At 33.5% G+C, this 14,416-nt stretch overlaps 1 protein-coding gene across 1 annotated transcript in view; it reads left to right on the forward strand.

Moving 5' to 3' along the window:
* Positions 1-1,375: 1,375 nt before the first annotated feature.
* LOC134271606 (uncharacterized) overlaps positions 1,376-14,416 on the forward strand; it is a 33,105-nt gene continuing 20,064 nt past the window's right edge. Inside the window, exons 1-3 of the mRNA XM_062753806.1 lie at positions 1,376-1,541; positions 7,052-8,623; positions 14,197-14,355. Coding sequence (XP_062609790.1) covers positions 1,376-1,541; positions 7,052-8,623; positions 14,197-14,355 — 1,897 coding nt within the window. The remainder of the gene's footprint in view (positions 1,542-7,051; positions 8,624-14,196; positions 14,356-14,416) is intronic.

The following is a 14,416-nucleotide window of genomic DNA, read 5'->3' on the forward strand; positions in this document are numbered from 1 at the left end:
TGAGAAAATTGAGAAATTAATGTACTTTAAAAAAACGTAAATGATTGGTCCGTGCATTATTAATGTGATCCTCGGGTACAATCAAGTTAATAGAAGAGTGTGTTCCAAAGTAAACCTATAAACATGTCATAAATAGCGGGGGTTAAAAATGAACTTTAAAGAGGAGGTAGCCGGAAGAATTTCAAACATAAAAACTTCTGGTAGAAATTCATGTGTAAAATTTCTCTGAGAAAAGGGGAAGCGTAGAAACGAGTACCATTTAGAAACATTTTAAATAATGTATAATTCAAATCTTATTCTCGTTATAAAGATTATTTCATTAGTTTCTGGAGCAAACATTACTGGTTTCAGTAACTGGAAATCGGAAACTGGACCGGAAAAGCCGAACGTCCTCTGTCCAGATTACTGTTTCATTCGAGATACTTTGTACGACCGATGCTGCGCTTGTGAAGGAAAGCCCATATGGCAGCTCGATCCAAATATAAGTTATCTCCCCTTGTTTGTGGAGTATGTGAATTCGTTTGGAAGATCGAATATTATTGGAAATGACTCTTCTTCATTTTATTGGCTGGTCCATGGATATGAAAGAATGGGCAGGCTACCAGACAACTTGTGTGAATTTAACAATACACTGGTCACTCTGATTCTCCATGGAAATAGAATTCAAAGTATTGAAGGAATTAATTGTTTAAACTTTCTGGACACTTTAGATGTAAGTGGAAATCCAATTTCAGCAGTATCTAATGAAACTTTCTCTGGTATGCCTAACTTGCGTCTTCTTCTTCTTGCTAATACGAACATAAAGACTGTAGGACCGAACACTTTCAATCCGGCAGGTACAGAGGTCTTCGTCACCGATTTATCAGACAGTACTTTGTTATCATTTGAGGTGTCTAATGTCTACTTTGAGCGAAGGGCGTTTTGTAATGTTACTTTGGTGAGATGTAATATAACATTTGTGAAAAAAGAAGAAACAACTTTACATACAAATGTGCAGTATGGCGGTGGGGAGGTGATACTTGCTAACTCCACAATTAACCGTCACCCTGTTGAGTTAATATTTGAATCTAACATTTCTTCGATTCGAAATACAAAGGAGTACAACTTCATCGGCAGGTTTACCTATCAGAAGCTAGTTCTCCCCTGTGATTGTAATGTAGCAGCGCTGATGACTGGAGATATTGCAATGTTTAAAAGATTTTATCACTTACCAAATGACGACTGGTATATGTGTTCTTCTCCTGAGCATCTGAAAAATTTCAATGTTTTAAATGTATCGTGGACTGTTCAAATCAAAATCTTACAAGTCTTCCAACATATCTTCCTGAAACTATTTACAACATAGAACTAAACTGCACCAACGATTACAGAAGTAATGCCAGTGAACTACCTCAAGAACCTCAGTGTCTTAGACTTATCTGGGAACCAAGTCACGGAGATATCTGACACAGTTCCTTCCAGGCTTGAAAGTCTGGAAAATCTATACCTCACGGACCACAGTCTACAAAAGCTAATGCAAGGATTTGTAGACATTGATGCTAGTAAGGTCTGGTTTGGACGAAAAAGTGTGTCATGTAGTTGTCAGGAAAAATGGATCAAAGCATGGAGATTAGGGTCAAAGGTCAATAGTTCAAATCATCTACTCTGTAGAACAGATTCACATGGTATTCTTCGTACTGAGCTAGCCTTTGACAATTGCATACAAAATGAATTCGACGAAAATTATTTTGCTTTTTTTCTTCTTCCTGCTATAGCTTTGATATCCATTTTTATGGCCCGAGTCTTCAGATTTGATGCTAACATAATAAAGAATCGCTTTAGGAAAAAGAAGAACACAAACTATTGCTATGATGTTTATGTCCTTTTTGACGATACAAATTCAGATATTACTAAGTACGTTCTTGACATCTATGGACATCTTTAACAGAATGGGTACGAGTGTTTTGTTCCACCAATTCATGAAGACGTCGGCGATGTTTGAGAAGTACAACTGTATGAGAATATAAGGAAAAGCCGTTCAATACTGGTGATCTTGTCAAAGCCAAAAGATGGTGACGACATATATGAAGTTATTTTGGGCATGAAACATGCATGGAGTCTGTTTTCTAACAATGAAATTTAAAATATTATTGCCGTTGTCTTCGAAGGAACACTTGCATGCCAGAAAAAATGCTTTCCGTTTTTGGGAGCTTTAAACCGGTTTAATCGTGTTTTTAAAGTTACCAGCCGGAAGTACAGAATCAAACAAAAACTTACCGAGGCCCTACCGGTTCAAAGCAAAACAACCAAGAATTAATTACACATTGGGCATCTTTCTCACAATATTTTTTTTTCAAAGAATCAATTATTTGTCTGATGCTTCAAGTTTTGGAAGAGCCAATTATGTAAAGGCCGTCTAAAAATAATGTCTGTTTGCCCTATTAAAAAAAAATGGCTCATAATTTCACAGCTACGAACCTTGTATAAAACCCCCAAAAATGATTTGTTTATGTCTGGGCTTTCTAATCCTGTCAACAACTGTTTCAGTTGCAATTATACCTTTCACTTATATAGAGTTCAAAATTCATCATTGATGTTTAAAATTTAAAGAAAACCGACCTACCCAATTTTTTAAACGCTTTGACAGAAGAGGGAAACAAATATAGTTTTAAAGATGACCAAACGAATGCATATTTTTTCAGTAGCCAGTACCCAACCATGAATAGATAAAGAAATCAGACTTATATCACTCCACAATCCAATCAAGAATTCTACGATGCACAGTAGAACCGCTTATGATAAAACAGCTGAACAATTTATTATTAAGATTGCAAAATTATATAATATTTCTTTCATTAAGCACAGATTTAGCATTAGAGGTTAAGAATGTCACTAGTAATGCAGTAATTTATGACAATTGGCATTAAGTTGTAACCCTCAATGATATTCTATCATTAAGCAGAATTTTAGCATAAGCGGCTGCTACAATGTATGCACAACCTTGGTCAAAACAAAATAATGTTTTAACTTCAAGTGTTACCAATTAAATCATGCAGAAGAAAAAAGCTAATTGGCATTTACCAATATTATTGTACTAAGGTTTTTTTTCTTTCACGCTTTAATTATTTTTTGTATATATATATATATCACTATGGATGTATATCAAAATCATAAAGAAGAGTTCCATTTTCAACTCAAATTTACTATATGATTTCTCTAACGAGTTGTATCGCGTATTTATTTTGTGTAGAGCTAGATGAAAAGAAGAGGGTCGTTTGTTAGTTTATTTGTTGCTTAAATTACCTTCCCTCTTGAAAATGTTCCACTCGTAAGAAGACAAACCACTTGCTGGTGGAGAGCTGCAAATATTAAACAATACACGGTTTTAGGGCCATTGTGCATCGAGTGTTCTTTTTCGTGCCAGCATCCATTGTTTTCCATGGATTTGCGTTTTATATTGTCTCATCCAAAGGACCTTAAGATCGCATTGGGATTTGCACTCACGAAGTAAGGATTAACTCCTTACTCCGCAACTCTAGAGCAGCCGCATTAGCCACTGTGTCACGCGAGCAACAAGAAGAGGATTGCATACTTCTTTTAAAAGGTCTTCCTTCTTCGGAAGACCTTTTCGTTTTGAGTTATGTCCAAGACACGATGTAGTTACGATATCGACACATTATTTTTTTATAGTTTACTATAACATTTCTCTATCCTTGTGTGTTTATTACAATACTTTCTGTTTTAAGAAGTCTTACTTACTGTCAATGTCTACGATATCGTGTCGATATCGAATGATGATTGTTCAAAGAATTATGGTTTCCATCTATAATACTTGTATTGCATTAACATGTGTTACTTGAAAACTATCTTTTTTTTTAAAACTTTCCCTGTAGTGTTGATATCGTCGATATCGACGATGTCGCTTCGATATCGAATCATGTTTGCTCAGCTCTTTATAAATACCGTCCCTGTTACTTTGTATGTTTATTTATCATGTTTAATTACTTTACTTTTACGAAGATTGTACCTGCCATCAATATCGTCGATATCGTATGATTGTTAAAATATATTACTTCACCAACCTTCACCCCAATACAAAATCTTTATTTTTAACATATCCCATGACAATAAGTTCTGTTTCTTCATGCAACGGTTGTGCATATTTACTTTCTGATTAATTAGTTTACCCTACTGTCCATATCGTCGATATCGACGATATCGTATCAATATCGAATTATGATTGTTAAAACATATTACCAACTTTCACCATCACCCAACATCTTACTTTTAACCTAATCCAAAACAATAACAACCGCTTACCCTTTCCTTATCATAATTTAATTTCATATTCATGCTAATAATGAATGAATTTGACATCACTTGTGACCTTGTAAAATTATGTTATACCTCATTGTGAAAATAAATTCAACAAAAAGGATCGATATCGATACGATATCGTCATGGTATTGTCGACGACATCGACGTAGCACAAAGTCTCATATATGGTACCAAGTATTTCAAATTAATAGTGCTCATCATGATCGATATCGATACGATATCGACATAATATTGTCGATATCGTCGATATAGACATCCAATTCGTTCTTGGACATGTATGTTCGTTTTTGTCCAGATTCCTATTATTTATTATTTCCTTTTCATTGTAAAACTGATTTTTCTCGGAAACCATTCGACAGATTTCCAGATGTTTTGCCAGGATGATGCATTCTGTTAATATCTCCAGATCTTTGTTTTTCATTTTTTTAAAATCACTTCCGGTCGCATTTTTGTCCACTTTTCATTTTTCCAATTGACATTTTCTTATAAACAACTCAAGATGGAATCATGATATATCCAGGGATTGATTGTTTAACGTTGCACTCGAGAATTTTTCACTCATATGGAGACGTAACCGTTTGCCGGTGAAGGGCTTCAAATTTAGACCTATACTCGGCACCCAGGGCCATTGATCAGTGGGGGTTCTTTATCGTGCCAACGCCTACCGTGACACGGGACCTACGTTTTTAAGGTCATATCCGAAAGACCCGTGACTTTCATTTATAGTGCCGAGTGATTGACGAAGGAATAGTCACTACCTATGTTTAAGTCTTATGTTTGACGCGGCGCTGCGAACGAGAATCGAATCCGGGCCTCCCGATCACGTGACCAGTGATATAGTCAGGGATGAAAAAAAAAAATTTCTTCGTATTATCGATAATTTTGTTTTAATTTTGCATCTATTTCTTCCGGTCTACAACGATGAAAAATTTAAGTTTCGTAAAAAAGTTTAGTACTTATTTACGTGGATAATCAACCAAAACAATCATCGGAAAAACTTCCTGTATAAACCGGAATTAGTCGGAAAATGAAGCTTTTTCCCTGAAGTAATAAGAAATACACTGTAGTATAAAATGATTTTTAATTGAATTTAAAGGAAGTGCAAACACACCAAGACCAATAAAATTCCCAGCTGTTTAATTTTCTTTAATTTTGTATATTTCATGTATGACTTAAGTACTATGTGTTTCTACATTTTGGACAAATCATCCGAGCCTTTTTTGTAAGAGAGAGTATTTCTGGTAATATTTTAACTCTGAATATGTTCTGAGTGGATGATAGATTTAATCAATTAAGATTAAACCATTTTTTAAATATATATAATTGAAATGCACCAGATTATCTGCATATTCATTTTTTACTGAATAATAGTACTACAAGAAGTGTAATGAAACATAATGTGATTTAACTAAAAAGAATTTTCATAAACCTAAGATAATAGGGAAAGAGTCTTCATGATTTTCTATAATGCTATTAAAGACTGCCACTAACTTGAGATCAAGGAGATGAATACAACACAAAAATTTAGGAAAGCTTTAAGATCTCTTTATCTACAATAGCTAGTGACACTACGTGAAGGCTTGTCTAATTTTATTTCCATTTTATTTTATTTTATAATAATTGTGATATTTTTTAAGGTAAAAATGTGTGATTAGAAACATGTGATTTTTCAAAGTTTTATGCCATAATACTCATCAATGTACTCTGCCTAAATTCCATTATAAATGTTTTTTTGTTTTGTTTTTTTTTTTGTTTCTGAGATATTTGTAATTTAAGGACTCCATTAGAAATAGGCTAATCTTTAAAAAAGCTTTTATGGGCCATCCTTAGGTATTATCTTTCATCTGTATGTCATGTAACTTGTATAATAAAAAATTTATATGCTTTAATAGATCTTTATTAAGAAGAACAGTGCTGGGCGTATTAGTAGGCTAATCTGTAGTTGTTTTTTTTTTAAATAAGTGTTATCATGACATTATATGATATTTTTACTGAAAATGACATGAAATGGGAAAAAAGGTCCTCCATCTGTCGGAAGACCTATTCGTTGCTTTGAAACAAGCTTTGCTCTAGTTTGATTCTGTTTTGTTTTTCATCATTATTATTTTTAATCAATTCATTAATATTCATTAAAAATGTATTTTGTTTGATAATGAAAATAACGATAATTTATTTTGTTAAAAGTACTTTAATTAGTTTGTCAAACTAGTCTTACTCAATGTCTGATACGTAATTTCGAAGGAGCAAATATAATTACAAAGCAATTGATAAGTGGCTAACGCGATATTTACCAAATCCACGGGGGCATGATCGGGTTAATAGAACAGTGTATTCTAAAGTAAACATTTAAAAAATATCGGGAGTTTAAATTAAATGCGTATCAGAGGAAGTAGAGGGAAGCTTTTCACTCTTAAAATCTTCTGATAGAGCTTAATGCTTTAAATTTCCTTGAGAAGAGGTGAAGTGTACAGAGATGGGTATAAATTTGTGTTAGAACGTTTTTATACAATGGATATTTTAAAATTAACTCTCATTCTTCAGCTTTCATTTGTTTCTGGAGCAAACATTACAGGTTTCCATAATTGGAAATCGGAAACTGGACCGGAAAAGCCGAACGTCCTCTGTCCGGATTTTTGTTTTATTCGAGATACCTTTTACGACCGATGCTGCGCTTGTGAAGGAAAACCTATCTGGCAGCTGGATCCAAATATAAGTTATCTCCCCTTGTTTGTAGAGTACGTAAATACGTTTGGAAGATCGATCATTGTTGGAAATGACTCTTCTTCATTTTATTGGCTGGTCCATGAAAATGAGAGAATGAGCAGGCTACCAGACAATTTGTGTGAATTTAACAACACACTGGTCACTCTGAACCTAAGAGGAAACAGAATACAAAGTATTGAAGGAATTAACTGTTTGAATTTTCTGGACTTTTTAGATGTAAGTGAAAATCCCATTTCGGTTGTATCTAATGAAACTTTCTCTGGTATGCCTAGCTTGCGTGTTCTTCTTCTAGCCAATACGAACATAAAAACTATAGAACCAAACACGTTCAATCCGGCAGGTACAGAAATTTATATCCCCGATTTATCAGACAATACTTTCTTATCTTTTGATGTGTCTAATGTCTACTTTGAGCGTAGAGCGTTTTGTAACATTACTCTGGTTAGATGTAATATAACATTTGTGAAAAAAGAAGAAACAATGTTAAAAACAGGAGTGAAGTATGGTGGTGGGGAGGTGGTACTTGCTGACTCTACAATAAACCACCATCCTATCCAGTTGATATTTGGATCTAGCGTTTCGTCCCTCCGAAATTTATACAAGTATGATTTCACTGGCAGGTTTACCTTTAAGAAGCTAGTTCTCCCTTGTGATTGTAATTTAGGAGCGCTGATGTCGGGAGAAATAGAGGTATTTAGAAGATTTTATCATTTACCAAACGACGATTCATATACGTGTTCCTCTCCAGAGCATCTGAAGAATTTCAATGTTTTAAATGTATTTAATGATACCGCGTTGTTAGACATGTTTGTGTGTCAAAAACAAAATTTTTGTCCGTCTGTCTGTACGTGTATAGAGCAACCTAGTCGATATCGGATGATCGTGGACTGTTCGAATCGAAATCTTACAAGTCTTCCAACGTATCTCCCTGAAACTATTTACAACATAGAACTCAACTGCAGCAACAACGCGATTACAGATGTTATACCAGTTAACTATCTTAAGAACCTCAGTGTCTTAGACTTATCTGGGAACCGAGTCACGGAGATATCTGACACAGTTCCTTCCAGGCTAGAAAGTCTGGAAAGCCTATACCTCACGGACCACAGTCTACCAAAACTCACGCGAGGATTTGCAGACATTGATGCTAGTAAGGTCTGGTTTGGACGAAACAGTGTGCCGTGTAGTTGTCAGGAAAAATGGATCAAAGCATGGAGGTTAGGGTCAAAGGTCAATAGTTCAAATCCTCTACTGTGTCAAACAGACTCACATGGTATTCTACGTGCTGAGATAGCCTTTGACAGTTGTATAGAAAATGAATTCGACGAAAATTATTTTGCTTTTTTTCTCCTTCCTGCTATAGCTTTGATGGCAATGTATATGATCCGAGTCTTCAGATTTGATGCCATCATAATAAAGAGTCGTTTTAGAACAAAGAAGAACACAAACTATTGCTATGATGTTTATGTTCTTTTTGACGATACAAATTCAGATATTATTAAGTACTCACTTGACATCTTTAGACATCTTCGACAAAATGGGTACGAGTGTTTTGTTCCACCAATTCACGAAGACGTCGGCGGTACTTGGGATGTGCAACTGTATGAGAATATTAAGAAAAGCCGCACAGTATTGGTGATATTGTCAATGCCGAAAGATTTTGACGACATAGATAAGGTGGTTTTGGGAATGAAACATGCATGGTGCCTGCTCTCTAACAACGAAATTGAAAATATTATTGCCGTTGTCTTTGAAGGACCATTTGCATGCCAGAAAAAACGCTTTCCGTTTTTGGGAGCTTTAAACAGGTTTAATCGTGTTTTCAAAGTTACAAGCCGGAAGTATAGAGTCAAGCAAAAACTTACTGAAGCACTTCCGGTTCCAATCAAAATAAACAAGAATTAAATATATATTAGAACATTCGACATATCTGTCTTACAATATTTTAAAGAACTAATAATTTTTGTGATGTTTCAAGATTTTGGGAAAAAACCATTGATATAACAGGTCAAAGGTCGTTTGTTAAAAAAAGTGTTTGCCTTTCCCGACCCAATAGCTTCCAAGTGCCCGGCTGAGAACTTTTTTTGAACCCCAAACAAACAATTATTTTTGTTTTTTCTGTTTTATAATCCTGCCAACAGTTATTTCATTTGCATCAATACCTTCATTTTTTACAGATTTCAAAATTCAGCACTGATGTTAAAAATTTCTGAGGAAATTTTTTCCACCTACCTACTGACCCAATGTTTTTAACCTAAACCTAAAAAGAATAGACTTGTAACACACACACCTCTATCCAATAAAGAGCATAATTAAATTCATAAAAATGCAAATGATGTAGAAGAAAGTTCAAAGAAGATGGGAGAACAAGGTGCGCAGAATGAATATAGCTTCAGATTTTAAAAAATCATGTTCAGTGTGTGAATTCAGTATTTAAATTAAGTTCTCATTATTGAAATAATGAACAACAAACCTTTTCTAAGAGAAAATTTTTTTTTTTTTAAATTTAAGATAGTATTCGTGGAATTCGAACTCTAGCAATAAAAATACGGGGTATATTGTATCTTTGAGACTATAACGCGATAACCATAACGCTACATAGCTCATGATGTAGTGGGACATTTAAAGCATAGAAGAGTACGCCAGGGCATCAACGATAGTTTGAAACATGGGATAATTTGCATAACGGGCTTCGCGGTTTATAGCGTAAACTGTTCCAAGTTATGTTAAATCGTATAACATAAATTACTAGAGTGTTCCAAGGAACGCTTGCTTTTAGCTTCTTTAAAGATGTAACTAAATCTTTAAAAACGTAACTAAATCTAAGAGTGGTCAGCTACTAGCATATACAGTATTTCATGCAAAAAAAATCTAGCATGATAGTTCATAAATGCACAAAAAACTTCCACACGTAGTGTTTTTTCGTGAAAAAAAAATATACAATAAACTTTTGGATATCAAAATGAAAATTCCAAAGTTAAAGAAGGGAAAATCTGGTCGAAAATCTGACTTAGATGTTGGAAATTCATGGATCGAATTGTCCAAGGTGTGAAAGTATCCATTAGCAATTAGTCTGAAATTCAGGTTCAGGCCTGAGAAGAGCTATTATATTAACAACAGTAGCAAAAATTATTCATTTGTTGATCCCTTAATTTGTTGTAATATGGTTTGTGAATGTCTTACACTATATCATGTTTCATGAAACGCTCAAATAAAGTATCATTAAAAAATCCTTTTGTTTTAGTTGGTCTTCTTGTTAATAGGTATATACAAACTAATTATACATCAATGAAAGATCGCTATAATCGATTTTAATAAAACACACTGCCGTTCCTCCGACATCTCTACTATAACAACTGTTGTACTGTTTCAACAGCTGTCAGCATATCGACCCCGACAGAAAAAAAAATAAAAAAAATAAAAAATAAATAAATTTAGAAGAAAAAAAATTAGAGAAGGCGTGAAGATTGTCCCATAAGCAGGTAAGCGTATTTTCAATATATTGTGTATATTTAAATCCACTGGACATTATCTCCTTCTTTTCTTAAAAAAACCGCGATTGTTTATCAAAGTGTAAACGCCGCTTATCAATACCTTGTATAGATTTTAGTGGCTCTTCCATTACCATCACTAAAACATATCAACATTTATATTAATCGTACTTTATTTGATTATTTATACATTGAATACAAAAGATGTCTTTCTTGCATTGGATTGTTTTAAAGGCCGAAAAAAAAAAAGACTGACATTACAATCCTGCTTACACGGGTATGTACTAGTATATTTTTATGCAACATTAATTCCAGTACTAAATAACATAAAAAAGCAATTTATTGCTGAATTAAAATCATCTTGTGTCCCATAAAAAAAAATCAGATGTTGAAGTGGCGACAAGAAAACGCGTACAGACAATGCGCTTCTTCTCGAAAACACAGTTGTACAAATTAATTTTTATAAAATTAAAAATCGAACCAGAAACGATTTGCCAGTTACGAAATGAATGTACGGAGTAATACATTAAAAGGAGGTAAGATCATTGATTGTTATATATTAACTTTACATTTAAGCATGAATGCACGTACATGCAATGACCAATGAACCATATTCATGTGTAATGGAAAAAAATATAACAACAAAACTTATGAAATTTTTGTGATATAAAGTTTATCAAGAATTTCTAAAACACGACGCTATATTTAAAACTGCAAGGAAGGGATTAAGAACGGATTACCTAAAATACAATGAACGTCTCTACTGTAAATCCTGGTCCCCTTTCCAATGTATACATGATAGCCAGTAAGAATTGACGTGAGAGCTTATACGAAAAAATTACTACCGTGTTCGCGTCATATTAGCTGTCAAAATATTGGTCATAATTCTACCTGAATGTCAGTTTTATACAAAATAAAAAAGTATGAACAAAACATGGTATGAAAATAAAAGTTAATATCATTAGAACTGAAAGTTAAACTTAAATTAATCATTTTAAAAGCCGATATAAATATCCAGGTTTTGCAACACCCCCTTTTTATATTTCTGAAAATTGAACTTAAATTAATCGTGTCTGTGTCTCAACTTTTGTTTCATTTTCTGTAAATCGATCATCTCACCAATTCTTCTTTATTGGCTCGAAAGCAATCCGTGAAAAAAAATAAGATCATCTTTAAAAATTTTTATTTAGTCACATATATATATATTTATATATGTTATATTTAAAGAATAGAAATATGCATGTTTTCTTGTGGATTTCAGGTGTATCAGCCTCTAAATTTACAATTTTTTAAATTTTTTTTTTGAACTACAAACCCCATCGGCACCCCATATGCGTTTGAAAATCCTGGATCCGTCCCTTTCCTGGAAAAACAAATGAAATATAGCAAAAATACTGAAATGCTTTGAAGGCAAGCTCTAAATAAAAACCACGAATGCTACATCTTTGTAATATACCTATATCTATATTTAACACACCTCTCCTAGGCTGCGCATCTGCTGTTAATAACACACGCGCTTACACTGGTGCTCTTAGACATCCATTGCCAGACTCATTTACGTTGTTATCAGGAAAATTTGTGAACATGGTTAAGTTATTTCTTTGTTTGTAGGGGTATCATGGACACAAGTCTTACTGAAGTGAAATTGGGTTGAAACTGAACTGCCATGATGGTCTTACTGAAGTGAAAATGGTTTGAAACTGAACTGCCATGATGTAAAGTTTGAAGGCAACCTGGCATTTTTTCCAGACTGCTACAATCATGTTGGCCAACAAAATATATACACTTTTTGTAATAATATGATTATTATTAATAATAATTTGATTACATGTACTCGTTTGGTATTATCCGCCTGGTCATTGCAGTATAAAGGGCTTGTGTTTTATTATTATCTTCTTCATATTTTATTATTATTATTATATTATATGTAATGCTAATATTTCATTGTGAACTACCCTGTATATCAGCTGAGAACTTTTACAAGTGAGGATCATATCAATTTTGCATTGTTATAATAATGATTATATTGTTTGTCTCTTAATTGTATATGCCCCCAGAAGGCCCTTGATTGGTGAATAAATAAAAATATACATAACCACTGCCTGCTTAATGGCGACGGTATTACAGAATAACAGAAATACGTCCCACTTTTTATCAAATCTCCGTAAAAGAGTGAATTTTTTGCCTAATTTTAATTTCGTTGATGACATTACAGACCACACAAGAGACATTTCTGTCTCAAAAATTCTGCAATGGTTATATGCTGAGCTTCCCCCCTTCCTTCCGATATTGAGAGCAGAAAGACGAAAGTGTGTTTTAATTGTATATTCCCTCCCCCTCTCTCTCTCTCTCTCTCTCTCTCTCAACACATAAATGTGAATTCTCACATGAGAACCGTCCACATTTTATTGACATTATCATCGTGGGAATACAGAGATTTAATATGTTATTGAAAGAGCTAATGTTTAAAGTCATAAAAACATACTTACAAATGTTATAACTAAGATCTAATAAATCAATATGATATACGTTTGTTTATCCAATTCAAACATTGACGTGGATATATGTAAGTTGCCTTTATTCTTGACAAGCGTTTAAAATTGTTATAATGATTTCGTATCTTATGTATTTACAAAATATAAATGGTTTGTGCCTTTATTCTTAACGTTTCTCAGTCAAATAAGCTATTTAGTTCAAGAGAAGTAAATCGTCTTATAGATAGAAAACGCTTGTTTAAATGACCTCGGATACGCTAACTTGTTGGGACAAGGATTAAGAAAGGAAAACATGATAATTGTCTTGGGAGTGGTATCAGAATTTGGAAATAATAAATAACCTGTCCTCGAAAATGTTGAAAATAAGTAATTTGTCCTCAGTTGACATCATGTCTAGTGCTATTAAACCTTCACGAATTATAGTACTTCCTGAATTTATTTATATGTATTTAATTTTTTTTGGACTTGTCAGACTTTTTTTCATTGAAGAAGAAAATAAATAATCGGTCCTTGATCTTATTAGAAACATATAATATGTCCTTCACCGACATGAAAATAAATAATTTAACTTGAAAAATTTGCCACCCCCTTTCACTTACCGGTTAAGTTCTGCCGCATGGGGATGTTCCGCTTAGCGGTGCTTTTGTTATATTTACTTAACAGTCTAAGCACAAAAAGTCAGAACACCCTCTGAAATGTTAAAATTACCATTGGTTGTTGCCATGTCGACTGGATATACATATTGAACATATTCTCAATGCGTGGATCCAGGATTTTTCCGTGGAAGGGGTGGTCCATCCAACTCAAAAATATTTTGAAAGAATAAATTTTATATTCTTCTTATCTATGACATAATAAGTAATTCAGAGAAAATTGTATTAGAATCCTTGTCTTATTAGAGGATGTGGAAGATTTAAAAAAGAATAATCCGTTTCATTTTTCGGAGTGCAGAATGAAACGTTAAATTGTTACAAAAATAAAGGAAATCTCCTTTTTTAAGGTGGTTGGATATTCTTTAGGCCTAGTCTTTAAACTGAATTAAAAAATCATTATCATTTAGGGTTTCAAATATAGGATCATATCAATGTAATTTACAGCCTGATTTATGACCCTGGCAGTGTTTGTTTGGGAAAACTGAGATGGATAATTATTGATGCTATTCCTTCCAGATGCCCTTGTAGGCTATGAGGATGCTGCTTTAGAACTCGCCTTCAAAGAGACAATGGACAAAGCCCAACAACGTGCAGTCTATAGGAACAAAAATCTCAAAATCGAAGACTTCTTCTACAGAGTTAATTCGGAAGACAGTTTTGAAGTTTCCACGGAACGTAAAGTGACTTTACTTTTCTAAACATGTAGATTAAAAAAAGTTCTTGTTCTTAACACACA

This window comes from Saccostrea cucullata, unplaced genomic scaffold (assembly GCF_032062105.1).
Source record: "Saccostrea cucullata isolate Sc308-1 unplaced genomic scaffold, CSIRO_AGI_Scuc_v1 ctg184, whole genome shotgun sequence".
Lineage (NCBI taxonomy): Eukaryota > Metazoa > Mollusca > Bivalvia > Ostreida > Ostreidae > Saccostrea > Saccostrea cuccullata.